We start from the raw sequence: 27,769 nt of genomic DNA, 5'->3' as shown, positions 1-27,769 counted from the left end.
TACATTGTCAATGTCACAGACGCTGTGGAACGTTTTGACGACTGCATTTTTTTATTGGTGATCACCAGGTTTACCCTTTTACAACAAATCTGTAGATACTCTACATTTAGAGAAACTTCGAAGAGAGATACAGAAATATTGCACAGAAAAAAAATCAAAAGACCAAACAGAGAAACAGAGCTAAAGGAAGTTTGAAAAAGAAGACAAATAAATTTACCGTGAGAAATAATCATAATAATAATTAATAAAAATTAAAGAAAAAAAAAGAAGAAGCACACAGTATGTCCTTTTAAACACGGCACAGAGTTAAATGAGAGCGCGGCCCAGTTATATGTGCCATTGAGACCATTGAGACATTTAGCATTTAAATATATATATCTTTAAAATAGTACTGTATTTAATATCATTATTGAACTAGAACATACACGTTCAAATTGAAGATCACATGCAGAAACTAGCCAGGCTGAATGGAAAGCAGGATTTCAATGATGTGTTACTGTCAAGATGTGGATCATTAAAAAATACAACTAAAAGAGGCTTGTTTTTTTGCACAGCACACTGATGAGTTATCTCTTTTCTTTTTCTTTTTTTGTTCATTATGTTGTTCATCTGCTCGCGAAAAATGGACGTCACTTAAAAACCTTGAAAATAAAATACGATCAGTGATCAGGTCACATGATCTGGCAGTCAGATACACGATAGCATTTTGCTTGCTTAACATTTATTGTCCTTGTACTGAATCGTCTTATATCCACGCTTAGTGAGAACGTGTCTTCTTAGCACTTAGAAATAACCAGCAGCTTAAAAAGTTGTTGTAAACATTAACGTGAAATATCCCAGATACATTTTCAGAGAACAGCTGGCCACTCTCCAGTGCACTATCCAGAAATCAAGCAATAATTTGTCTATTCCCAAATGAAACTATGCGATTTTTGGCTAACTTATTAGTGTCAACGTATAATAAAAATCATTTCTCCGTGATATTTCACTTTAATACACAAACAGGCGAATTTACTGGGGAATTTAATTTTTGTAAAAAAAAATTTAAAAAAAGTTCATAAATAGTAACGTGTTGAATCGAATCCCATTTATTTTTACTGTATTACAGACATTTAACATATATGTCTTCCAAACATGTTCATCAAGCCATTTTTCTTACTTCTATTGACCCATGCGAACATTTCAATCTGTCATATTTTTATCGATAATTCTCTAAATCTCAAAAAGGGAATCCTCTATTTCCACTGAAGCTATATTTTTCAACCTGACTTGAAACACATCTCTAAACATTTTCCGTTCCGTTTTAAAATACTTAAATAACCAGTTTGGGGTGTATAACCTCAGGTAGGGGGATTTCATTCCTAAAGTTAACCATTTGGGCTCAGAAATGAAGCAAATTTTCTAATAACATAAATGGTTTTATTCTTATCAGAGGCCACAATGTGCTTATTAATATCCCAAACTAAACGCAATCCTGGATTAAGCCCTAGGAAAAGATGCCGGTTATTCATAGTCATTAATTCCGCCCACACTTGTGCAGCAAACATGTAACCTTATCCAAGTTTATACCATCCACACCCTCTGCAGCATACCATCGACTACGGCGCTCCTAAAATTCAACATTCACAATCTTTTTCTATTGCTAATTCCTTTGGCTTTTCCCCACCCATCTCTGTCAGATTTTCTATATTTACAAAGCATTAAATAAAGTCAAAACGAAAAAGAAATCATTATAAAGTGCTGATACAGTTCATGTTTTTTTTTATAGTCAAATCTAAAAAATAGCCATTTAAAACGATGAAATGAACTTTGACGGCATAGAGCACGAAATAAACAGTTCGACAGGTTAACACTGACTTAATCCTACACCTAATCCTAATTCTTCACAGAGAACAACATCAGCCATCTTGTCTCATGTTATGTTTGTGAGGTTTGTCCTCTCCGTCTGACTAAAGGCATGTTTACATCGGAACTTTCTTAAGTACATTGTGGTGCTATTAATTAACGAAAAAAATAAACCCTTACATGTTTTCTACGTTCTGACCATGGCAACATCTATCTGGATACTAGGAAATATTCTGCAAACTGTATGTACGGATACCGGCATGTCATTAGCTGTTGAAGAATAGATAACGTGATTAATATATGACTTCCTGTGTAGTATGTGTGTATGAGCGAGAGAACAGAGAGCGTATATGTAGGTCTGAAGTTGTGTGCAGAAGAACGTCACATGCATAAATAATATGAGAATAAATGAACGGTAAAGTAACAAACTCCAAACGGGTTCTGAATGACGTGTGTGCCTCGAGAAATAAACCTGGGATGGTTTAAACCTTTTAATCTGAATGATGTAACTGCATCATTCAACAATACATAGTCGAAATGGGAATTGTAAAAATAAGATTAATGTAATAATGAAATCGTATGTATTTCTTTCTTCATTAAAGGGAGAAAGTAAACCGAAAATCCTAATGTTGAAGGCACATCCTGCTAAAGTCTTTCTGGATAATACCATGCTCAATTCAGGGTTGGGAATGTTAGAGAGCCATAACTGTATTTGGAGAGATGCGAGACTACTGAGTGACTATGGACAATGTTATCAAAGGAAATTTGTTACCCTGAAGAAATGACAAATAAGGCGATAAAGGATCGTTTAAGTGTAAAAGTGTGAACCTGGGAGCCATGCCATACTTAGAACTCAATCTTACAAGCAGGGAATGACTCATCCTGCATGACAACTGTGCTGCTGCTGGCCAGCACCATGATATTCAGCTCCTGTTGCTTCTCATGGGTCTGCTGGTACCACTCCCTCATCACTTCTGTATCATGGGTAGGGATCAACGTCACCTAAAACAGAGCAGAGGAACATATTCCAGCATTATCAGCTGCTGATAGGGTGGTGCCTGAATAATTTAAGAACTAAAATGATTTAACATTATTTATCATGCATGTTTCAAATCTCAAACGAGATTAAACGTAAACACTATATTCAGTGGCCGTGTAACCAGTTAAAAGACAATATGTTCCTCACTGTCATTAGTGTTAGATGCTATTTTATTGTTGGGTTTTACAAATTGAGATGTATGAGATGTTGTACCTGTAGATTTGAGCCCCACTGTGCTTTTCCCTCCAGCAGTGCATCCAGGACAACACGACTAGGCTCTTCACTGCTGGAGTCATTCCCACTCACTACATAATAGGCTGAGCGCACACGTTTGAAGAACTCCTGGTCGACATTTTTAGCACTGCAGTGGTTGGGAATGTAGGCCAAGTCCACAAAGATTGGAGAACCAGAGGGTGCAGCAGAACTGGATTTTGCACTGTTTGATGCTGTTGAAAACATGTGCATGAACAGTGAAAAATCATACAGGGGAAGCCTTAATTGAAATGTAAATTCTGAACAAAACTCTATATTATAATTTAATGCTTCCCTGATATAAAATGTTGCTGTATAATCTTACAGCAGGTAAAAGTGTAATGCAGACAAATACATACCTGAAATAGATTTAATTCCATTGACCAGGCCCTTGCCAGTGTTGTGACTTGACTTGGACAGATCGTCCTCTAAGTCCTTCTTTTTCAGAGAGGTGGTACGAGGAGAGGAATCCTTTGATGGAGATCTCTTACGAAGGGCATCAGCTTTCCTGGCTGGTGACCTTGACTTGCTTGTTTTGCGAAGGCTCTTTGTTTTAGGGTCTTTCTTTAAAGGTTTGTCTGTAAGGCTGGAGAGAGCATCTGGGTCTACCATGCAGACATCAGGATGAGGTGGGTGAGGGGCTGGGTCCATCATCGGTGAGGGCAGTGGATCGTGATTTTTATCTGACCGGGATGAGAAATGCTTTCCACCATAGGCTCCAGATGATTTGTCCACAGGGAGATAATCTGCATCCTCGTCTGATTCTGCATTTGCTTCTGCCGTGATTGAAGGGCACTCCTCTGTTCCGGGTGGAACGTCAGAGTCCGTCTGTGAGGGTAGAGATTCACTGACAGATGTTGGAGGTGTGTCCTCTCCAGCTAGGCCAGTCCCTGCTGCCATAGCTCCAGACAGGTGCTGTGATTCACTGTCTCCTCTGTAGGAACCATGCTGCGGCTGGTTGTGTGATCGTTTCTTGCCTGATGGCTGCTGCTGATCTGCATCCTGGCTTCTTTGTTCTTCATCTTCCTCATCACTGGACAGATGGCAAATGCTCGGGTTGATAAATGATGGGGAAGTGTCTCCCTTTCTCTGTTTGTACTCAGAGGAAGCGTACCCCGGGGACGAGGAGAAGGAGCCGGCACCCGTAAATGCATCGGAAGGATGGTCATGTTTGCTTGGATCTTCTTTATAGTAGGAGGATGGGAAAGACTGATCTGCAGATGAAAGGGAAAGAGGACGAGGTGGATGCACAGGCTCTTTTTCCTCTTCTTCCTCATACTCATCCTCGTGACGATAATGAGGTGGTGATTCTCCTGGGTAAATGCCTCTTTGCTGCTGTATCTCCCATTCAAATGGATTCCTGATTTTGCACGCTTCAAACTGTTCACTTTTCAGTTCAGTTTTCGGTAGGCTGGATGTAACCTTGCTGACATCAGCAAAGGCCTCTGGTGCTGCCATAGTGACCTCTGCGGGACCATTTGCAGTATCTGGTTTTGTAGTCTCTGGTATTGAAGAAGTGTACGTAAGCACGTCTGGAAATGTGCTTACTTTACTGGCAGAAGACAGTTTTTCAGTCATAGAAAATGGATCATCTTTCTTGTCTGCTTCAGCTGTTAATGGAGATCTTTGGTAGTGCAGTTTGTCCTGTTCAGACTCACAAATGTAATCTTCCTCCTCTTCGCTACTCTCAGTGTCTTCATAATATTGTTTCTCAGGTAAATCAGCATGAGGTTTTGGGGAAGCACCAAACAGATCTTTTTTCATAGTGTCTTTCTCAGTACACTCGGAAAGAAGATTGTAAGGTCCGGTAGCACCAAATTCAGGCTGCAAACCCGTATCTGCTTCCCATTCTGGCTTGTAAAAGCATGCACCCTGGGGGCCTTTGGCTGAAGCGCTACTTGTAGAGCTGGCAAGTTCTTCTTTTTTATCCACTGCAGAGGTAAGTGGATGAGAAGGAAAGGGCTTGATCTCCTCAAATGGTGACATTGGTGAAACCCTCGTTACGCTGGACGTGGACTCAGCTGTGGTGGTGGTGGGAGTCATCTTCTCTGACACCTCCAAATACTCATCTTTAACCAGCCCACCAACAGAACTGGAGAATGGTGAATCTACCACAGGGGAGTGCTCATCTTTAAAGGGTGAATACTCATATCCAACACTCGCTGGAGTTTCTAGATCATCTCCAAACTGGCGACTTGTGGAGAGAGAGGCAGAGGCAGAGGAGGAGTGACTGTAGGAGGAAGAGGATGAGTATGCTGTGGCTGATGTGGTTGTATAACTGAAGCCTGGTGAGACAGAGTCTCCAGGTTTTTTTGATAAAACGTCTGTTGTCTGTTGTTTTTCAAACTCTAAGTCTTTGTCATCATGGAAATATTTGTCTTCGCTCGGTTTTGTTGATAGGGGTAAGAAAGACTGACCATAGTTATCGTCTTTGGCTAAATGACTGGACGGGTCAGACTTTTTCACCTCGCCATAGGAATATTCATAACCAGAATATTCTGACATGTGGCTGCCAGAGAGTGGTGATGACACTTCTTTTTTACCCATTTCAAACGCTTCCTCAGCATTTTTATGACTCATTGTCGCTTCAAAAGGAGGCGTGTCATAGCTATCAGAGCCAAAACCATAATCCTGTGAGGTGTCCTTCTTTTCCTCCTTGAATTCCGGTGGCACTTTGCTGATGGCACCACATAAAGGGCTTATATCTTTCGTTAGTCCGTATTTAGCATCTTTATCCATATCGTCACTGACACGTCTCCTGTAAACATCGTCATCATCTTCTTCTTCCTCAGTATCTTCATCATCGTCATCATCGTCATCCTCTCCATGTGCTAACATCTTCATCTCTAGTGCGCTTGCTCTTGTCGCGTCACTCAAAGACTGAGCTGTCAAAGAAAGGTTGCTTTGTGCAGCCAAACAGCCAAGGTCCTCTTGATAATCACTTGATGGTTTATCACCTACTTCTGTCTTTCCACTGACAGTAGACTTATCAAATTGAACAGAAAATACGTCTCTTTCTGGTGAGAACGATTTTTTGGCCTCAGTTAATATGTCTGTAGATTTGTCATCTAAAACGTTCGATCCCATGCATGTTTTGGTTTCACTGTATGATGATGACACATCCTTCAGGTGAGATTCCTCCAAATTTGACATCTTTGCAGGTTCCATGAAGGTATATATGGAATCTTTTTTCTCTGCTTCCTTACGATCATCAGACTTATCATTGTCTTTCGATAAATTAGGAGAGTATGAATCCACTGAACTAGATTTACTGTCATATACGTCCGAATACGTAAAACTCTTTCCTACATAAGGTGTATCCTGCCTTATTTCCCTCATATGGTCTTCTTTAACATTCTTTTCAGACTGAGGGAAAGAGTACAAGTTGAAGTGTACACTTTTATCTCCATTTTTGGACATCCCTGTTGAGTCATCTTTCTCTGAGAATGACACATCTTTTTTGTTATAGGCTTCTGACACCGAATCAAACTTGTCCGGATGCCCCTTTATGCTTGAGTAGGTGCACTCTTCATCTTCACTCTCTTCCTCCTCTTCAGAGCTCAGCATCTGGGATTTGTGTTCTTTCTCCAAGTAGGTCATGTCTTGTGGTTTATCTTTCTGATCTGCTTCCTCTTTCTCCATTTTAATTAGCTTTTCCTCTTTTAAAGCTTGTAGTTCACAAATGTCATCTTCATCAAGGAACGTACTCTCCCTCTCTTCTTTGTATTTTGGTTTTGTTTCCCCCTTTCCAAAATAATCTTGTTCTTCCTCTTCATCAACATCGTTGTCTTCTTCACCTGAATCGTCAAATGTTGCCCTTGTGCTGGAGAATCCACCTTTAAATGGGTCACCTTCATTGTCCGTTATTTTAACAGTCATTTTGCTTGGATCAGTGTCTACAACTGTTTCATGTTTAGCGAACATTTGAACGTTGTATGTGTCCTTGTCCATTCTGTCCTCTTTCTCCATAAATAAAGACTTTGGTGCCTTTTCCTCAGTAGGTGAATAGCCAATGCTTGTAGGACCTGACTGTGTAGGTGAAGCCATTCTCATGGTGCTATCATCTGGACTTACACATCTCTCTGATGGTTCTGAAGCACCACTTGCCTCTGGTGTACTGGAGACATAGGGTGCACCAGATAGAGGTTTCTCTGCACATTCTATTTTGGGCTCATCTGGAGAAATGATATTTTCATCCTTTTCTTGTGAGACGGAAAGAGTTCCAGGAGATGAAAGAGGTCCCACTGAGGAAGGGCATTTATCAAGAAGTTCCTGTACTGCGGCAGATGCATAACCCTCATGGAGTTTTCCAAGTGGCATGTCAACATTGGGTGTCTGGTCGTCTTCCTCTTCTTCATCTTCATCATCATCTTCATGCGGTTGAGTGCTGGGTTTTCTGGTAGTTTCTGTCTCTGGAACAGTGGGTTGGTACTCTTCTGATGGAGGTGACTTGAAGCATTTGTCTTCTTCTAAAGATGATGTAGGAGAGATTGTACCAGCTGAATGAAGGTATTCTTTTCCTTCTGTACGATTGGATGACTGCATACTGTTCGCATTGTCCAGGAGTAAAGAGCTTTTTCCTAGTTCCTCAGTCGGAGGTGCTGTCACAGAGGCAATAGACTGATCTTCAGTAACCGAAGCTGCAAAAGAGGATAATTTATCATACTCTGTAATGGAGGTGGCTGAGGATATATGTTCTTCCTCAGCCAGAGGTGCTGCAATGATATTCGTGGAATATGTTGATAAAGGTGGCTCTTGACCCTCGCTGCTAATCTTTGTTGTTAACTCAGGTGCAACAGATATGGTTGGGGGTTTTATGTCTTTCATGCCATGGAAGAAAGAGTCAGGTTGATCGGGGACAGAGACATCATCATAGCGGAGATGAGGGATCCTGTCCTCTGTCTCTTCATGGATCTCCTCATCAGAAATGGTCTGTTCGGTCTCTGAGTATCCAGGAATGGTTTCATCTTGGATGAATGAAATGTGTTCAGTGGCACCAGCAGGTTTGATTGTTTTAGTGTCAATTTGTTTGGTGTCCCAGTCTTTGCTAATATTTTCTTTTTTCACCTGCTCGCTCTTATATTTCAACTCTTCCTCATGAACAATATCCTCTGCCTCTTCCAGCTCAGCTTTTTCAATAACATCCTCTTCCTCCTCACTGTCACTCTTTTTATGTTTCTTTTCAAGATCTTCATTCTTCTTGATGTCCAGGCATTTTTTGTCATCTTCCATCCCTGTGAGATCTAAAGCTTTAGTTGTTTTGGTCTCAGTGTTGTATTCTTCCTCATAGTCATCTTCTGTTGCAGCACCTTCATCCTCAAATTTGTCTGCTGTTTTTGTGAGGGGTTTCATTGTGTTTTCTCCATACACCTGCTTTTCCTCATGGGGGGATTCAGTCTCGTTGTCAGTAGTGGGGATTCCTTCATCTGGCGACACAATATGTGTGTCAGGTAAAGTTGTAGATTCGAGATTTGAAAGCACTTTGCTCTCTGCAAGCTCAGAAAGTTCCTCTTGTCGCAGTGCTTCAAAATCCTTGGTAAGGTCTTCCGGTGAGGACACCAGGGATCTGTCATTTTCCTGTATCTCTTTTGAAACCTTTTGTGCAGCAGGCCTGTTCTCTCGCTCCTTGGTTGCTTTTGTTTTTTCTGTTTTTGGCTTGGTTTGAACCTTTGCTTTGTTAAGAGTCTTTTTGACCTCAGGGGTGAAGGGTTTTGAGTCAGGTTTGGTGATTTTCCTTAATTCTGGCTTATTTGAATCTGCCTTCGCTTTGGATTCCTTATTGTCGTCTTTCTTAACAGAGTCTTGCTTTTTTACTTCTTTCTTTTCTTTCTTAATCTGTTTCTTTTCTTTATCCTTCTTTTCCTCCATTTTCGATGTCTTGACAAGTTTCTTAGGAGATTTCTCTTTTAACAACTTCTTCTTCTCTTGTTTTGCTGTATCGATGGTTTCTGTACTGGCTTTCACCGGTTTGGGAGGTTTAATACTCTCTTGCAATTTAAGCGGCTTCTTTTCTATTTTAGTCTCTTTTACCGAGTCGCTTTTTGATTCAATGTCCTCATTTGCCTCTTTCTTGCTTGCTTTAGTAGTGGCAGGTATTTTGGGTGAAGACTTGAGGCTTTCCTTGCTGTCAGTCCTTGGCTTAAGTTTTGTTTGTTTGATGACTGAAGGGGGGCCTCCAGCTGATATGTCTTTCTGAGTAGCAACTGGATAACGCAAGAAATCAAGATGCCTTAGCTTTTCCAGGCCCTCAAAAATTTTGTTCTGTGGTGCATTTCCAGGAAACAATACCCTCACTATCTTTTCAGTGGTGCTGGCTGGAACCCAGACAACAAGAGCCGTTACTGATGTTAGGTATGGAACAGAAATTTCTCCCTCTTTTCCATTGGCCAAGGTAATACCAGTCTTAGCCTTACTGTTACCTGCCCACTTTTGCATGAAAAATTGCATTTCCTTACTGTCCTTGACTGGATTTAGAATATACATATCTAACCTACCAACACCCAATTTGTGAAACAGGGTGACAGGCTCGATTGTGTTGCTAACAACTCGATTCAGAGGCTCAGGCTTGATACCCAGTTTGTTGAGGTACTGCAAGGTAAGTGACGCCTCCTCGATGCTCCTTTTAACTTTCAAAGTTGATTCTGACATTTTTAGCTTGTCTGGAACGTTGAAGAAAACCACACCGAGCTCAGGTGAAATCAGGTTTTTCATCCATTCTCCATAGGCATTTGAGCCTTGAGAATGGTCCTCTTCTTGCTCTGCAATTTTTCTCCTCAACAGTCCATTTATCCCTGGGAGATTGTCAGCTCCGATGTGGGTAAGCAAAACAGAATCTATCCGATCCAAGTGTCGCACAAGTTTCCAGAAACAAGACTTTTGGTCTGACCCACCGTCAACTAATATGTTAAAGCCGTTGACAGCGAACAGGGCTGAGTCACCTCTGCCTCCAGGGAAGATGTAGCAGCATGGCTTGGACAACTTCAGGAATCCCCCTGAGCTAGGTGGCTCCAGAAGCTCAAATGGGGAAGCAATATCCACAGTCTCAGAGACGTACTCTGTAAAATCTGTAACACCCTCCATCTCGGGGAGCACAGGGTCAGGGTTATATCTGTAGTCCAACACGTTCTGCTCCTGGTTGAGCTCTAGGGAGCTCCAGGCCCCCTCTCCGTCACAACACACAGTCAGACACGCTCGCTCACCTGGACCTGACTGGCTCAGGAAGTTCTGAATCTGAAAAAGGTGAAACAGCAAAAGTATAATCCATTACAATTTGATTTCTTCTCTATATTGTCCAATATCCCACATGTGTGCTGGGCATCTTGATTAATTAATCCTCACTGAATTTACAGTTTCCATCAGCACCATAAATGCTTACTCTTTGACTTGTGATGATGTCAGAGAAATTCTTCCAGTCAAACACGCCACCGTTCAGGATGATGTCACCACCTTGTTCAGTGCTCTGACCACATAGGACCAATAACTTGTGTTTAGCTGAATCACACAGGAGTGTTCTGATCTGGATGAGAGGGAAAAAATATTATGTAGCAGAGATGTAAGAGTAGAGTCAGGCTGGAAAGTCTTTTGTCTAAACCACCTTTACCTCTATGGCAATATTGTTCTCAGACGGATTCACTAATACAACTGTCTCAAGGACATCACTCTTGTATTGCAGAATTCTTTGTCCTGCAAAAGGAGACAGAAAAAACAGAACAGTTTTACTTATAAATAAGAAAAATAAAAAAAAATAAATAAAAAAAAATAAAAAAAACAAGAATGTGTTGACACACATATTCGTTCCTGAATATATAATTAAGCCTGAAGGAAATAGTATATTCATTAGGAAGGTACATTAAAAATGCGAGAGATTATTATTATTATTGTTGTTGTTGTTGTTTTGCTATTATTATTATTATTATTTATTAATGACTGAATTTATAATTTTACAAAAATTATTAAAAATGAAAAGGTTACAAAAAATCTTATTTTATTAATTCCAAAATTTTCAAGGCTTCACTAATCACTGGAAAGCAGAAATAAAATTTTGTGAAATAAAAACAACATTGCATAGCTCCTGTAAGCCATTCTACTGGCTGTTGCCATGGGGATGGTGAGCTAGCGGCTGCCGCCGTTACACTGACCCAGTCTTGGAGCCGTCCGACGCATTGCAGCATTTCTGTGAGAGGGAGTGAAAAAGCCCTCACATCTAATGCATATAAAGAGGTGTGGCATCGCAACAGATCGGCAGCCTCACGCAGAGACTTCCAGGTGGCACGTCATGATATGTTAAACATCAACCTCTCATTGGCTGTGGAAAAGCTACAGCAGAATAACAGCTTGTTCCATAGGGTGTGGATGATGTTGATTGCAGTGGAGGAGGGGCAAGCACAATGGCATTTAAATAACATAAATATGAGTGCTGGGGCTTTTCTTATTTTCCTCATAGCTTAATACGCGTACGTGAGCTTTCACAGTATACTTATCTGAACAATATAAGACTTACATCTTCAGGAATAAGATCAGGCTGTAATATATATATATATATATATATATATATATATATATATATATATATATATATATATATATATATATATATATAAACCATACATACTGTAAACCATAGTCTGAAAATTGTGTAGAATAATGTTTTGAGCAATGTAAAGTAAGACTTTACTTATACTAAATTAAGATTTACCAAGTCAGTAATGACTTTTTCACTGATGACAAACACCAGCTTCTGAGCCTTTAATTGGATGATCTTGACCAAACGAGTCAAAATGACCCGTTTAAAATTTTACCTAAAGTGGGAACCATACTAAAAACACAGTTCATTTTCTCTATTGCACATGAAAAAAAAAAAGTGTATATATATATATAAAAATGTATTGTCCTTTTTTGCTGATTCCGCTATACCCAAATCATATATATACAAATCACAGGTTGTATACAGATTATGTTTCTGTTTCTGTCATAAACCCAAGAATGAAAAGATTACAAAGAGAAGTGTAATATCAGTTGACCAATTGCTTTTTATAGAAATAAAATAAAAGAGGTGAATTCAATAAAATGGCATTGACCATGTCTTAGAGGACAGTTTATCTGAAGTGTACGATATTCTGTGTAGAGACCATTGTGCTGTGACAATATGACCTTCAAATGTGCTTCCAGAAGGAAAACAGAGAATAGATAATGGTATGAGCAAGAAAAAAAAGCACACAGCAAAGTCCCTAGTGACATTGCACATTTAGACAGACGGGGTTAGGCCTTAAGCCAACAAAGTCACATTGCAGCTGAATAGAAACCAATAATACAGCAGAGGATTTAGAGTGAAAAGATGAGTTAAGTACAGCATCTGCCCAAAAAAACTATTTAACATGTATGTTATATATATTAAATAGAGTATATCTGCCTCCAGAGAGACCACGCAGGTCTGAAAACACACATTTACAATGCCGTGATGCTGACAATGTGACCAAAAGGCTCCACAGCATGAGGTTCCTCTCTTCTGCACTCCATCCCTGAAGTCATATTACAGAGGAACTCACAATTAACTCAGCGCTTGGGTCGGTTGAAACTGAATATAAAATCATTTCATCCAAAAATGCTGGGAGTGAAGGTTGTATAAAAAATCATTGCAATGGAATTAGGAATATTTTCCCCTTAGAACCAGGTTTTTATTTCTTTTATTTATTTAGCTTAAAAACAGGATCAAGGCAAAACTCATCACGTGTTTTGGATTACAGGCGAAGAAAGATCAATATCCAAGAAGACAGTGCTGTTTGGTGATTAATTTTCGACAAGAGGCAACCTGAGATGTCTGACAGATACTGTCAATCCAAAATGAAATCAGAGTGGATACTGAATTGTGCTGTAAGCTTGCTACTGCCTTATGTACATGCTGTCTCTGATTTTTGTCTGTGTCAAAAATGTAGAAATCAATTAGCACTCGATTAACAGTAAGTTTAGAGATCTTTCTCAAAGCGCAGTTTGAATACATAATAAATAATACATAATAATAAATAATAAAAGACATATTTTATAGTATAGTATAGTATAGTATAGTATAGTATAGTATAGTAGAGTATAGTAGAGTATAGTAAATTATTGTATGTTACAGTATAGTATAGTATAGTACAGTATAGTGTTATATATAGTATAGTATAGTGTATAATTAAATCTTTTATGTGCCTTTTTAAAATGGTAATAATATTTTTTCCCAAGCAGATAAGATATTTCCCATTAGCATAGTGACAAAAATCAGAGCAACTTGTAAATAAAATATTCAACTCGAATATGCATCACATTAATTTAGCATATGTGTAATACATATGCTAATTTGGTATTAATGAAACACTAATTTAGTATTACATATGTAACATACATATGGCAGTGCCACACAGCTCCTGATGTACAGGATGTACTTACTATGTAGGTTGATATGAGGACCACTAAATCTATAAACAAGTGCATTTAGTAATCTTCCCAAATCGGTAAATTAATATTGAATTCACAAAATATTGTAAATAATGTAAGTTTGTGATTTACATCATATTCTGGCACAACAGCCTACAGCTAATATCAGTATATGAAAAATTTGTGCAAAATTCATCAACCTAAATGTTTACCATATGATTTGACATATTTTATGTTTGATAAAAATGCAGAATTAACATGTACAAGAAGTGTGCCACAGTCTTATACAAGTATTCCTTCGTCTATTTTTATAGTCCAAATTTTTATATCAAATATACTTCGACTATTGCAATGTTAGCTTAGGCATGACACCAAAGGTATGGATTAAATTTCAAGAGTTTCTCTAATTTTAAGTGCGATGAATAATTCATGGGCATCATTAAACACCCTATATGACACATTTATTAGGTTTTCCCTTAAACGTGAGCTGTTGCTATGATGGCACTTGTACAAGGCCCTGAATAGAACAGACTTAAGCTGCATTAAACTAAATGATCTCTCTTAATGCCTGATATTACATTATGACAAGGCCCTTTTATATCAATTCATCTGCTTCCTGTCCATCACTACAACCCTTCCATTAATGGAGTTACGAGAGAGAGAGAGCAAAATGGATAGAGGAGATGAAAGAGGAAGAGAACAACAAGGTGAAAGTGTGTGTTTCCCAGTGTGAATCTATGCTTGATGATTTAGTATGCAGTGCAAGCTTCGGCTTTTAAGCCTGTTAAGCTTTTTTAATCACATCAATAAAATCAATAAAATTCTGTCCACTATTCAGGAGCCAGCCTTTGGATGTCTTGAAAACCACACTAATCAGTTTATAGCAGTTGAAAGACCTGTACTTTAAGGTAGGGTTTGCTGTGTGAAGAATCCTTACATAAAAAAACCAGAGGGCTGCTAATGCTTCTGGTAATATTTATTTTTAGAACAGTGCAGTGATTGATTTAAAATATAGAGAAGAGCTATAATGAACAAATACTGGCTGTTGGCTTAAATACAGCTAATGGTCTGTTAAAACACAATGAATAGCTACAGAGAACAAGTGACCTCAAGTACAACAGGCACTAAGTGGCACATAACATATCTACCCTCAGGCCCATTTTGCATTGTCATACTGTCTAACTGATACTCATACTATTCCTGAAACTTATATACAGAGACGGCTCTTTCATCTTCGGTAAATGATCAGGTTTGCTATTTAAAGGTTAAGATCTACATATACGGGTAAATAGCAGAGGCGTCAAAATAAGAGCATATGTGTGTCATTTTAACACCTAATGTGTTGACACCCGCACTGTTTAATTAAGAGCGCTCATAATTAAGACCCTCAGTTCAGCAGACTTTCTCTGATACTGTGCATCTTAGCCAGCCGAGCTAAACCAGAACACACGCCGATTGTTGAAGAACCGTAAAGAACATTCTGGAGGAATCTTTCATCGACCGTAATTATCCGGCAAATCCTTAAAAAGCATTAAAGAACTATATTGTTTTGGGGTGTTTTTTTTTTTTGTTCAAAGAGGGTATAGTTTCATCAGCGAAGAAGACATAATGCATATAATGGCTTCAGCCTCATAAACAGGCCATTACTGTAAAAGATCTAGGCCTCACAATTATCCATATAAAAATTTCATGCTCCAATTGCAGATGAAGGTCTGTGCATATTTGCATCTGTGATTTATTTCAATAGCCTGTTTTGCATCTTATCCATATGTGGGCACAGCTGGAATTTCCTGTCAAGCCCTGTAGTGCCAGGATAATAAGTAGGTCAGCTAAGCAATGCATATTATAACCTGATGTTTCATAAACACCACAGTTTAGGAGAGGAGCTTGCTTGCATTAACAGGTAGACAGAGAGGCTGCTGAGACTCTGCAACCTTCAACTGGCTCAAGGACCCTGTGTTTACAACAACAACAAGCATTCACGCCAGTCTTTAAAATAACTGTAAGCTCATATATATATTAAAAAATCATCTATATAGGCTTGTGAATTAAAGTAAAGTAACCAATCGCCCTTTCTCTTCTCGGCTCTACAAGCGTTTCGTCCTTCCGATTAAAAAACCTGCCATTCTAAAATCACGCGCTGTCACTATAGCAACTGATTGACATTCCAGACTCCGTGACGTTCACCATAAGCGACTAACTGGTCTCTAATAAAAACAACAGAAAATAAATCATCTCTCCATAATATAAAATGTATTCATTATATAATATACATATATTAATCAAAACAGAATCAGCGTCGGTTAACAAAAGGCGTGAATCAGGAGTACCACATTTCCCAACTGGTTAAAATAGTGATATTAACAGATTAATAAAAGCGATCTGAGAGGTATAAAAAATTAAAAAAAAGCGTTTCGTTGTATTTAAACACTAAAATAATAAACAGACTTACCGCCGATGATGCTGAGACGCGCGCGCGTGTGTGTGTGTCTCGAGCTGTGCGCGCTCACAGACGCGCGAGCGTGCACGGGACAGCGAGTGGGCGGGGCAGGAGCGCGCGGACACACAGAGGCCGTTTTGTTCGAAATCAGCAACTTAATGGCGACGACGGTGCACGTTCTTCTAAATCTCGGATATGAACAAAGACTTCATCGAAAAATACGGAGTCATCCTTCAATTCTTTAGCATACAACTTTAATCGAGGTCAAATATGCGATTTAGAAATTGACCAGTGGGCGGGGCTTGTGAGTCTAATAACTAATAACACAAATATAGATCATTATGTACTGTACACATGCATAATGAATACACATCATCCACAATTCACACCCTCAACACCCCTGGCACTGCCTTGTCTAACTCATGTACAAGAGTGTTTGTCAGTCAGTGGTTATTATATTGATGTTACTCCAAATTCAGATACAATTACACTATCATATCTAGATAAGAGATAAGTACTAAATGAAACCAGACCAGTGACAAGTAATGATACAGTTTAGTGCCCTTTCTATCTGAGCAATACCACATACATGGAACATCTGTGCAGGATTTCATCTCTTTTTGTTTCCTTTTAGTTAATCTCCAAGAAAACACATTATTCTCAAAGCAAACACGGCAACATTTTTACCATGACTGGGTCTTGACTCAACAAAACGTCTTTGAAAATCCCCTGTTCATGGTGAATAATATAATAGCTTGACCGATAATAGGGAGCAGCTGGTTTCTTGGTTGTCATGCAGATCAAGAAGCTCTTAAGCTCACTGTTAGGAAAAAAATATGTCACATTGGAAAGAGACAAATACCTCAGGCTCCATCTCTTTCATCCGCTCTGTCTGCTGGTTCTTCTTTTTAGTTTAATGTGTAATAGTATCCTAGAGCCCTGTTGGCGAAACCTCATGCCTTATATCGATTGACTTAAGTCAGTGGAGGAGCGACGAGGGCCTGCAACTGAACACATTCTCCTCCACTAATCAATACTTTATTATCAATATCCCGAAGTATAGCCACAAAAACGTGCCAAATATGTGTACTGTATGAAGATTGTGGATATGTGACTATACTGAGAGCTGTGATTCATTGTTTGCTGTTCTGCTACATAGAGATTGTGGACTATAATCCATCAAGCATGTCATTATATTCTGCAACTATATTGCCAGAAGAAGGGTAGGGAGGGCAGTGCTGGGATTTTCATGCATCCCATGTCTAGGGCAGCAGCTGCAGGGTGGGACCGTCTGAATCTGTCCCTCGTAACCAGACTCCATCAGTGTTTTTTCATAACCACATTTCTCGAACAGACAGACAAGAGGACCATAAGATCAGATTTACGATATCTACTGGCACTTTATTGTGCTGGGGAAGTTTTCAAGTTTTTCAGCAATGCAGTTATTCGGTTCTAAACATCTCAGAACCCTCATACATACTCAGAGACATGGTCTTCAAATAAACCTGAACACAAAAATAAATAAATTTATCATGGATGAGAATACACCTTATATTCTGTGGACTATTCTCAAGCAGTTGCATGTGTTAGGTCTTACCTAAAATGGTATTATTACAAGATTATAAATAGTGTCCCAGCCAAATCCCAGACAAGTGTTTGAACAGCAGTCTCGCTGCCACGCCCAAGCTGTCAGACAAGCTGTATCCCCGTGCTGACTTCTGTTCGCTGTGTCATCATTCAAGGTCCAGGGTTGTGTCTGCATTAGTCTGATATATTTACAATGTATTCTGATTATTACATTACTATATATGTGATAATATGTCATGTTTATATACAAAGAATTGAGATTTTCTCTAACCCTGGCATGCTCTGAGCTTTGGGTGTGAAGTGTCAGGCTTGCTTGCCCTTGACAGTTAGTGAGACACTGTTTTCTGCGCAATACAGCAAACTCTCCAGTGGGCTAGCATTGTGATCTCAGGTTTCCCTGTGTGTGTGTGTGTGCGTGTGTGTGTAGCTGGTGTGGTGGATGATCGATAGCAGTCTGGTGACGCCACTGCCTTGTGCTGATGCTCTGTGCTCATGTGAAATCAGAAGAGATATAAAGGACTGGGATCAATAACTTGCTCTGAATTATTGATGACCTCTTAAAACACAGGCACACGCCCTTTCACGGATTACAGCTCTATGGCTACACCATGCCTGGTGTCTCAGTCAGAGATTTTGCCTTTGGATTTAAATGTAAACTCTAAGTAAGGTGTGATGTTCGCAGATCTGCATCTTGTCACACAGCTTCACTTTATTTACACCTCCACGTTTTTCATTATTGCAAGCTTTTGAGGTGTGGAGAAGAACTCTGGAACGCTGGAAACATTTCTCCCATCATTACAGCAATAAATATACTGGCTGTTCTCATCAAGGTACTGAACTTTACAGTATTGCCTTTAGAGCCTGGGGCTAAATGTGTGGCTAAAATCTGCTTTCTTTTATAATAAAATGCCACATGTCAGAAAAGTCTGCGAATTGCAAACCTGGCTAATATTCAAAGCAGCTCCTGTTGGTCTTACATATGTATTTGTGAGCTGTAGGGGTCATTAATTCTCTCCTTGCCTAGTCCTTCTGCTGACTTTATTACCACCAGACCACTCCATTACCAGTCTATATGACTGCTGTGTGTCAGCAGAAAATCACCAGGGCTTTGGTCAGTAACGTCATAAGAGCGAGTGTTCCAGTGAGCAATTGTGGCAGACGTTCAGTTGTGTCAAGGTGCTGCGAGAATGTAATTAACTGGACAACAGCACATGCAGCTGAGCCCATGATGGCCATTCCAGCTTCTGCCTCTAATCCCAGGAGAGGTAATGGGATGTTGATGGTCCTTCAAAGGGCCTATTGTAAATTGCAAGGTGAGGGTGTTATTATGAGAAAACTGCACAGGTGTTGACACATAAAGCATTTTACAGCACAACACATGTAAATATACTTCAAATGACTAGAGAATAATGAAATCGGACTAGCTAAAACAGTTCCAATGCAAGTTGAATCAATGGCAAATTACAAGCATCGGATTAACTGAAGAATTATCCCTAAAGGAGCAAGAACAGAAGTAAACTGAACATGTTATAAAACATCAGCACCCATTTCACAGCACTGTTAATGTGTCTACATGCATTTGAGTTTTATCAGTATTAGTATTATCTGATTTTGGCATGAAAATGAAAAGAATTTATAAAATTAATTTGAAAGAAAATTCAGATATTTGATAGACTAGATTTATTGTCATATTGCACACACATTTCAGTGACTATATTTTGTATATATTTTGCACTCTCTGGTGTCTTCCACATACAGCTCTGGAAAAAATAAGAGACCACTGCCCTCTCCAGATTTGAACCCTATTGAAAACCTCTGGTATGTCATCAAGAGGATGGTCACAAACCATCAAGCAAAGCTGAGCTGTTTGCTTTTTTGTTTGCAAAAAGAGTGGTAGTTACCCAACAACAATGTGAAAAACTGGTAGAGAGCATGGAGCCAAAACGCATGCAAATCGGGGTTATTCCACCAAATACTGATTTCTTAATATTATTTAGCCAAAGCATTAACACAATTTGTTTACAAATTATTTGCATTATTTGGGTTATTAAAGCGTTGCAAATACTGCATGATATTGGGTTATTTTGATGTGTTGTCATTTCCTTTAAATATACACTCTAAATAACAATAGCTATAATTTGAATTTAGGAGAAATATTGTGAGAAAAACAAAACTGTTCATGTCACCAATACATGCACCTGTAAGAAAAACACATAAGAAACTGATTATTTTGCAGTGGTCTCTTGTTTTTTTCCAGAGCTGTATGCTATATTCTGCTATTCATTCTTCGGATATTTTTAGTCACAGGATGGTGAGTTTTGTCTTTTGTTCTTCAATCACTTTAATCAGAGCATTTGATTGTAGAATAAACTGTTTATTTTCTGGCCATGTTGTACTACCTGTCCTACATTGTTGGCAGGCTTTCAGCGCAAACTCAATTGACCTACCAGAATAGCATTAACCCTCACTTCCTCTCTGCACACAGCTCTATTCTGCTCCTAATATCGAGACACTGACACCGCTCCACCCGGAGAGAACGCCATCTCCCTTTCAGAACATCTGTTACGTGTGGAGGTTTATGATAATAACAGGCTTGCATGTTAATAAAGTACAATCCTTTAAATCCAAGCTAAGCCTTAGTCTGTCTATTCATGTTCAATAACATGATATCCTAGATGGCAAGGAGGAGATTTAAAATTTTAAATAAAATATTGATCACATATGAATTTAAGATATTATTGCACAAAGGTATTGTTATTTAGGAAAACCACTAAGAGGCAGTTACACATTTTTCGCTGCTAGACGTCTATGATGACATTGCATTCCACAAAGCGTGATTAGTATTCCGGGCACAGCGTTAGGAAAGAGGGGCGAGTCACACTGAGCATGCTCTGTGCTCCTCCTTCACCTTCCTCATCCAAGAGAGACATGAAAGGGGAATTTCTTAAAGTGCAGCAGAGAGTCTCTACAATCTGAGGGAAGGGGATGAACAAACACACCCTCCTTGGAAAAGATTAGATGAGAGGGCAGTGAGCCTCAATGAAATGGGTGTGTTCTCTATCCTTCTCACTTCCCCCTACTCTCCCCTTCCCTGTGGACTCATGCTACAGTAACAGCCTGCCAATCTACATGCATGATATTTTTATTACTTAAGCTGAGTGGCAGCATATCTCCCAGCTGCCAAAAACGGTTAAACTGAGGCATGCAGGCTTGTCTGGAATAAAATATATATATATATATATATTTTGCGTAAATAAAGGTGAACACACTGAACGCTAAGTCACTTACTATTCTTAATTATGACTTTAACTGCTCTGCCAATTTCTACTGCACTACTCCACTGCTTTATACATAAATATATATAAACAAGTTGAGGTCAGCAATCGGCAGGTTCTGCCAAGAAAAATTATACTCAAGCAAATAAATTATACTACTCTTTAGAAATATTCTAGGGTGTGCAGTAAATAACTTTAGGAAACAGCTAGCTTTATGTTTCATAGCCAGTAAGTGACCCCAGGCGGTCCACCCTGCCAGGAGGCTAATTACTTTAAATAGCAGGATATACAGAAGCATATCTGTGCTTTTGAGCCTGTTCTCTGAAATGTAGTGATGACCTGTGCTCAGGGAGTTATTTGAGACACTTGCAAACTTTGTAGTAATCAGTTTAGTTCAGTTTTCTGATACTGTTCAAGTAAATCAGAGCAAATTGTCAAACTTAATAAAAGGGATTCAATTAGATGTGATGTTGTATGCTGCTAAAAGGGTGTTAAAGGACTCTGGACTCTCAGACAGATTTGCTTCTGTGGTTTCTGACACTCTATAACACATCTCTGAATATGTTAGCTATTAAAAATGGCACTGCGGAGCTAGAAATGTTTATTAACATCCATACTCACTTTCATCCTCAGCACAAAGTTCGCTAGCTTTCCATGCAATCATTAGACTCAGTTAAGTTCAAAGATGGAATGAATGTGAATGATAATACTGGTAATATTTAATGAAACTCTATGTATTTTGTATGCACAATTACTAACCCTGAGGTCATTGTGTGATTATTTTGACAAGTGAGGTTTGCTCACTAATGAATGGTTAGCTATACGTCATTACTTGTTAGCTACAATAGTCTTACTGTCTACATTTAGAATTAAATAAATATTCCTTTCATATCAGGAAAGCAACCAAAGATTTGACAAACATGTTCACAGCTGAGATCACCATTTATACAGGATATGAACACAAATGGTTTCTTCCCCATTCCAAAAATGTGTTGTAGGCTGTTTGGCATCTCTAAATTGTCTATGGTGTGTGTGTGTGTGTGTGTGTGCCCTGCGATGGGTTGGCACCCAGTCCAGGGTGTTGCCTGCCTTGTGCCTAGAGTCCCCTGGGGTAGGATCCAGGCTTCCTGTGACCTTGCATAGGGTAAGCGGTACAGAAAATGGATGGACAGTGGCTGGATGAAGATACTCACTCTCTTAAGCAACTGTAAGAGTCGCAGGGGATCTGGAGCCCATCCCAGGAACACTGGGAGTGAGGCGGAAATGCATTTACCACCCACCCACACACACACACCTTCACATCTAAGGGCACAAGGACAATGACTTTGCAAAGATATCAACCCAAGCTCAGGATCACTCTGTGGACCTTAAGAGCTATGAGATGGCAATGTTACTGTACTGCATTGATTATTACCTCCTAATGGTTTTTCACTATACACTGTCCACAATGTTAGATCCCTCAGCACTGCTCATTCACTCATATTTTTTAAAGTTCAGTCAGCTTGTAAATAATTTCTGAGGCAAATCATTTATGGTCAGGTTTGCAGCAACAAACTCTGTGCCCTCTGAGAAAGAGCAACTCAGACATCAAGGCCTCATAGCAGTGCGTGGTGGTGGTGCATTATGCCTCTCTATTTCTCCATGTCCTTCTCCTGATCTGCTCATTAACTGCCTTCTTCACTCAAGTGCATTCCACAGAGCAGAATTATCGTACACAGCCTCCAAACAGCGCAGAGCGTTGCTATGACAGTTCGTAGCTGTTACGCATAACCTGCCTCTGTTCACACTAATTCCTTTGAGACCACCCACACACTAGAAATGTGGTTTGTTTACTGCTATTGCTTAAAGGCGAGCACCTTATTATGAAGTATGTTTATTAAAATGCGTTAAGGCTGATGACTTTAAAAGACAGACAGCTGAAAAAGAGCCCAATCCCCGCTGTCTAGAACAGAGCCTCCGGTAAAGAGTATGATTGATTCTTGCTCCAACACCCTTGATGCCCTTACACTCTCTACTACATATGGATAGAGCCTCACACTGACTGCATTAATGCAGGGAAAGAAGAGAGAGAGGAAGAGAGAGTGTCAGGGCTGGATTTTGTTGGAAGCAGGCTACCAGTGTTTTTATTTATGGGGAAGGAATCGGAGGTGGAAAGGATGTATAATTCATCAGGGTGAAGCCAAGATGGAGGCGGTGTCAGCAGTCATAAGAGAGATTGATGGGAAGGCGTCATAAATATTGCACGGGAAATAAGGGTGTGTGTGGGGGCACACATGCATGTGTGAACGTTGGTGTTGGTGTTGTTATGCCATACTGAGATGAGAGTAAATTCAGATATTAAAGGATTACGCCCTAAAGCCTCATATCTGCTGAGCTGATGGAGAAAGTGCTCAGGGCTGCATGGTGTTACTCGCCTCTGCAGAGTCAGGAATACATGGCAACTAATTGGGTTCAAAATCTCATAGTGACGGGTCAGTTTAAATATAGCACAGCTACAAACGAAGCGGGAATATTAATGAAGCCTTTGTAAACTACAAAACTGTGAACTCAGCTCAAAAGAGAATGTGAAAATAGCTCAGCTCTAGATATTTTTATTCTAGGTAACTCATACATGTTTGCAACACATGAACTATGGCTAATGCGTTCGATTATCCAATCATGTAGCAGCAGGGCAAAGTACAAAATCACATCAGACATCATAAATGGGGGAAAATGGGATTTCTGTGACTTTGACTGTGGCATGGTTGTTTGTGTAGATGGGTTTGAGGATTTCACTATAACCCGCTGATCTCCTGGGATTTTTACACACAACAGACTCTAAAATCCAGTGAGCAACGTTTATGCCTACGGAAATGACTTGTTCATGAGAGCGGCCACAGGAGAATGATTTGCCAGAATGATCTGAGCAGACAGGAAGGTTATGGTAACTGAAATCATCACTCTTTACAATCATCCTGAGCAGAAAGGCTTCTCTGAATAGCCAGAATGTTAAACCATGAGGTGGAATGATCTACAACAGCCACAGACCACATCACTCCACTCCTGCCCGCCAAGAACGGGAGGCTACAGTGGACACTTAAGGCTCACTTAAAGCAGGCAGCTGAAGGTCAGAAATATGAGCAGGTGATGTTTTCCCCATGTACATTTGGGCTGTTTAATTTATGAAAATTCTCAGAAGAGTCATATAAGCTCCTTGATGAAGAAACATTACACTATATAGCGTTTTCCAAGCAAAGCAGAACAATGCATCAGCATTACTGAGCCGGATCAAAATACACTGCAGATAAAACAACCACATAACTACAGTAAGTCATGTGATATACAATTCTAGGCACTTCCTAGGCACTGATGCTTCTCTAGATGGAGAGAAGACTCTGGCTATGATTCAGAAATAGCCTTTTGTAAGATAATCAGATGTTTTTCCTTCTGCCCTTCAGGAGTAACAGCTTCACAAACCCCCTACAAACAAAATCCATTAGCTGACAAGGCTGAGCTCTGTGAAGATGGTTTCAGAATGAAAACTGTATCAGGAATCGAAAAGTGTATTAAAGTCACATGTGCTGAGCTCTTTAAATGGATAGCTATGAGGTTAATAACTATACAATAAAATAAAAGTCCCAAACCTTATACCATAATAAATAGTATGTCCAAAAACCAGAATATGATCATTTTTTAATGGAAAATTAGGAAAATAGGAATTTAAGGGTACAGAAATAAACTCTCTCAAGAGGTTACAAAAACTTAATCATTTATTTATAAATCAAATTCCATGCAGATTTTACAACTCAAAGTGCTTAAACAACAGCTAAAAACAACAGTGAAGAAAAGCAACAGTAAATAAAAACAAATTCAGTGATTTCAATGCAAATGTAAACAAAAAGATATTCATAAAATAATAATGAAAATGAAACGAAGTTCTGAATATGTATTTCAATGAAATATATGATGTCTTTAAAATTAATGCAAATGAGAAAGTATGGTTTCACATCCTCACTCATGAAATAAATTAAATAAATAATAATAAACAAAAGAAATGTAATGTAATGTACACATACATCATCGTTATGTTATATTCATGCACACGTAGTCTACTGATGTAGACTCGTCCTCCAAAATATTTCACATCTCACATGTGACTGACCTTTCACCTCTGAAGAGAACTGAGCTGAATGCTTGGCTCTGAAGAGCTGCAGCTCATTGTCCAGATCACACACTGTCCGATCGATCTCCCATGAGCGGAGCCCTGGGCGAAAAAAACGCAAAACACATCGCAATATGGGTTCAATGTAACAGTGTTTATGTGTCATTTCAGGTTTCTGTCACCTGTCATGTTTATCTGTTATTTACACACACACACACACACATATTTTCCTGCTTGTATTTTTTATTGCAAACTCATTCTCAAGTCAGTTTTCAAATGAAAAATGCTGCTTGCATGAGTATTCAACCCCCCAGCTACAAATGAAAAATAATATTCTAAGTAAAATATTAAAGCCAGTTTCATTTTCTGAACTCAAACCACCTCAGCCGAGCTATCACTGAAGGGACACTGAGGGAAAGGAGAGAAAGTGAAGGCTAATGAGCATTAAAGATAAGGTACCAGAAATGGGGTGTAAAATTATATCTAAGAGGTTGGAAACCCCAGTAAGCGATGCTGGATCAATAGGGAGGAATTGGAAGCTGAATCACGCCACACAAGCACTACCTAGAAAAGGCCGTTTCCCAAAACAAGAGAAACTGAAGCCAAGGAAGGAGTTACAGAGTACAGTCGCTGAGTGTGGAGTGAAGGTGCACCAGATAACCGTTTCAAGAGCTCTGCATAATTTAGGACTATGTAGGAGGTGTAGCTAGAAAGAAACTGTTGCTCATAAAGAGGCAAGTGAAAGCATGAGAGTAACACAGTGAGGATGTGGTGGGTTATTTTTGGTGTGATGAGACCAAGATGCCTCATCTTGTGTGATGCAAACCAAACCCAGGTTTGTTTACCGAAATGAACACTATCCCTACAGTGAGTTATAGAGGTGGCAGCATCATGCTCTGAGGACGCTTTTCGTCCTCAAGGCTTCTTGTCAAAATTGAAGAGAGGATGAATGGAGCAGGGGGATGTTACAAGAGAGCCTGTTAGAGTGTCCTAAAATTAAAAAACGCAGAGCAACACAGGAATGGTTAACACAGGAGAGAAAGCTTTACAGTGGCCAAGTCCACATCTGAATCCCACTGAGAATCTGTTGCACTGGTTAACAATAGCAGTCAACAAACAACACCCACCCAACCTAAAGAGACTGGAGCAAATTTACCAGGAAGAATGGACAAAAATCATGCAGCAAAAACAGCGTGCAAACCTGGTAGTACCTAAGCCCAACAGGCTTAAAACTGTTGATTTATACAGCGGATACAAACAGCATTTTTCTCTTTTCAGTTTTGACTAAATAATGAATTTTGACTTTAAGAGCATATTGGTTTGAAATAAAAAGCTGGCTGAAGCAATGTTTATGTGTCATTTGTAATCCAAACAAATCTGTTGTTCTTATTAAGCAGGTTGAGTACTTTTGTAAGGCCTTCCATTATTACTAAATTACTGCATTAAACTGTAATTACAAAGCGCTATTCTCACAGTTTGTTTTAACTTGTAATAAAAGGGTAGTGTACAGGTATATTTCAATTCCACAAATATGCAGCGGTGGCTTCTGGAGTACAGCTGTGTGTCTTTGTGTTACAATTATGTTCAGTAGATAAAGGATAAAAGATAAACAAGAGTACCACTTTTCTGAGACTTTAGGCTACTGATTGAACACACAGCAGGATGTATATAGATTATGTATTTACACTGATGAGGCATAACATTATGCGCACTGAGAGGTGAAGTGAATAACACTGATTATCTCCTCATCATGGCACCTGTTAGTGGGTGGGGTATATTAGGCAGCAACTGAACATTTTGTCCTCAAGGTGGATGTTAGAAGCAGGAAAAATGGACAAGCCTAAGGATTTGAGTGAGTTTGACAAGGGCCACATTGTGATGGCTAGACCACTGGATCAGAGCATCTCCAAAACTGCAGCTCTTGTGGGGTGTTCCCGGTCTGCAGTGGTCAGTATCTATCAAAAGTGGTCCAAGGAACAGCGACAGGGTCATGGGTGACCAAGGCTCATTGATGCACGTGAGGAGCGAAGGCTAACCCATGTGATCCGATGCAACAGACGAGCTACTGTTGCTCAGATTGTTGAAGAAGTTAATGCTGGTTCTGATAGAAATGTGTCAGAATACACAGTGCATCACAGTTTGTTGTGTTTTGGCAGAAAAGGGGGACCAACACAATAATAGTCAGGTGGTCATAATGTTATGCCTGATCAGTGTACATAGAGGTAGAACTAATAACTGCAGTATAGCTACTTCATTAAAATAAAGACATGACATATGTACAAGTCTTCCAACATCTGCTGTTCTGCAGTGCGCAGCAGGTATGATGGTGTGCACAGTGTAATGACGGGAAACGTTTGACAACAGTGTTGCCATATTGCAGTAGACTGAAATTAGACTGAAATCAGTTTATTCCTCAGTTTATATTAACATCACTTTATTCTGCCTGTGCTGATTCCCGCAAAGCCTGCACATGCACACACCGAACTGCGCAGTCTCCTTTTTTTTAAAAAAAAAAAAAGGTGTCGGAAAACTCACCCTGTTTTATTTGTTCTTTCACTTTGTGCAGCTGATGATCCGTTGCAATGTCCCCGATCACTATAAGCAGATAATAGCGCGTGGAGCAAAACGTCTGAGCCACACACCGCTGCTCCTCAACGTCTACTGCGGCACGAGCGGCTCCCACCTCCATCTCCATAGCAACAGCACCGGGAGCGACGCGCCAACCACTGCCATTACCATGACAACTACATGCACGATCCGACCGAGCTAAGGGCGGG

General features: G+C 39.6%; 1 protein-coding gene across 2 annotated transcripts; it reads right to left on the bottom strand.

Annotated features, from left to right (window-relative positions):
- Positions 1 to 28: 28 nt before the first annotated feature.
- map1aa (microtubule-associated protein 1Aa) lies at positions 29 to 27,717 on the bottom strand. 2 transcript variants are annotated; one of them, XM_058382383.1, is made up of 7 exons: positions 27,528 to 27,717; positions 24,993 to 25,094; positions 10,737 to 10,819; positions 10,512 to 10,652; positions 3,496 to 10,366; positions 3,098 to 3,330; positions 29 to 2,847 (listed from the first exon to the last, which is right to left on the bottom strand). In XM_058382383.1, the coding sequence occupies exons 1-7, from the start codon at positions 27,685 to 27,687 to the stop codon at positions 2,692 to 2,694; spliced, it is 7,746 nt and encodes a 2,581-aa protein (XP_058238366.1). In that variant the 5' UTR covers positions 27,688 to 27,717; the 3' UTR covers positions 29 to 2,691. The 2 variants fall into 2 exon arrangements, with proteins under 2 accessions (XP_058238366.1, XP_058238367.1); XM_058382384.1 differs by lacking the exons at positions 24,993 to 25,094; positions 27,528 to 27,717 and adding an exon at positions 16,002 to 16,066.
- Positions 27,718 to 27,769: the final 52 nt, after the last annotated feature.

This window comes from Hemibagrus wyckioides, linkage group LG27, assembly GCF_019097595.1.
Source record: "Hemibagrus wyckioides isolate EC202008001 linkage group LG27, SWU_Hwy_1.0, whole genome shotgun sequence".
Classification (NCBI taxonomy): Eukaryota; Metazoa; Chordata; class Actinopteri; order Siluriformes; family Bagridae; genus Hemibagrus; species Hemibagrus wyckioides.
Note: the sequence above shows the minus strand (reverse complement) of the source record. Positions and strands in the feature narration are given on the sequence as shown.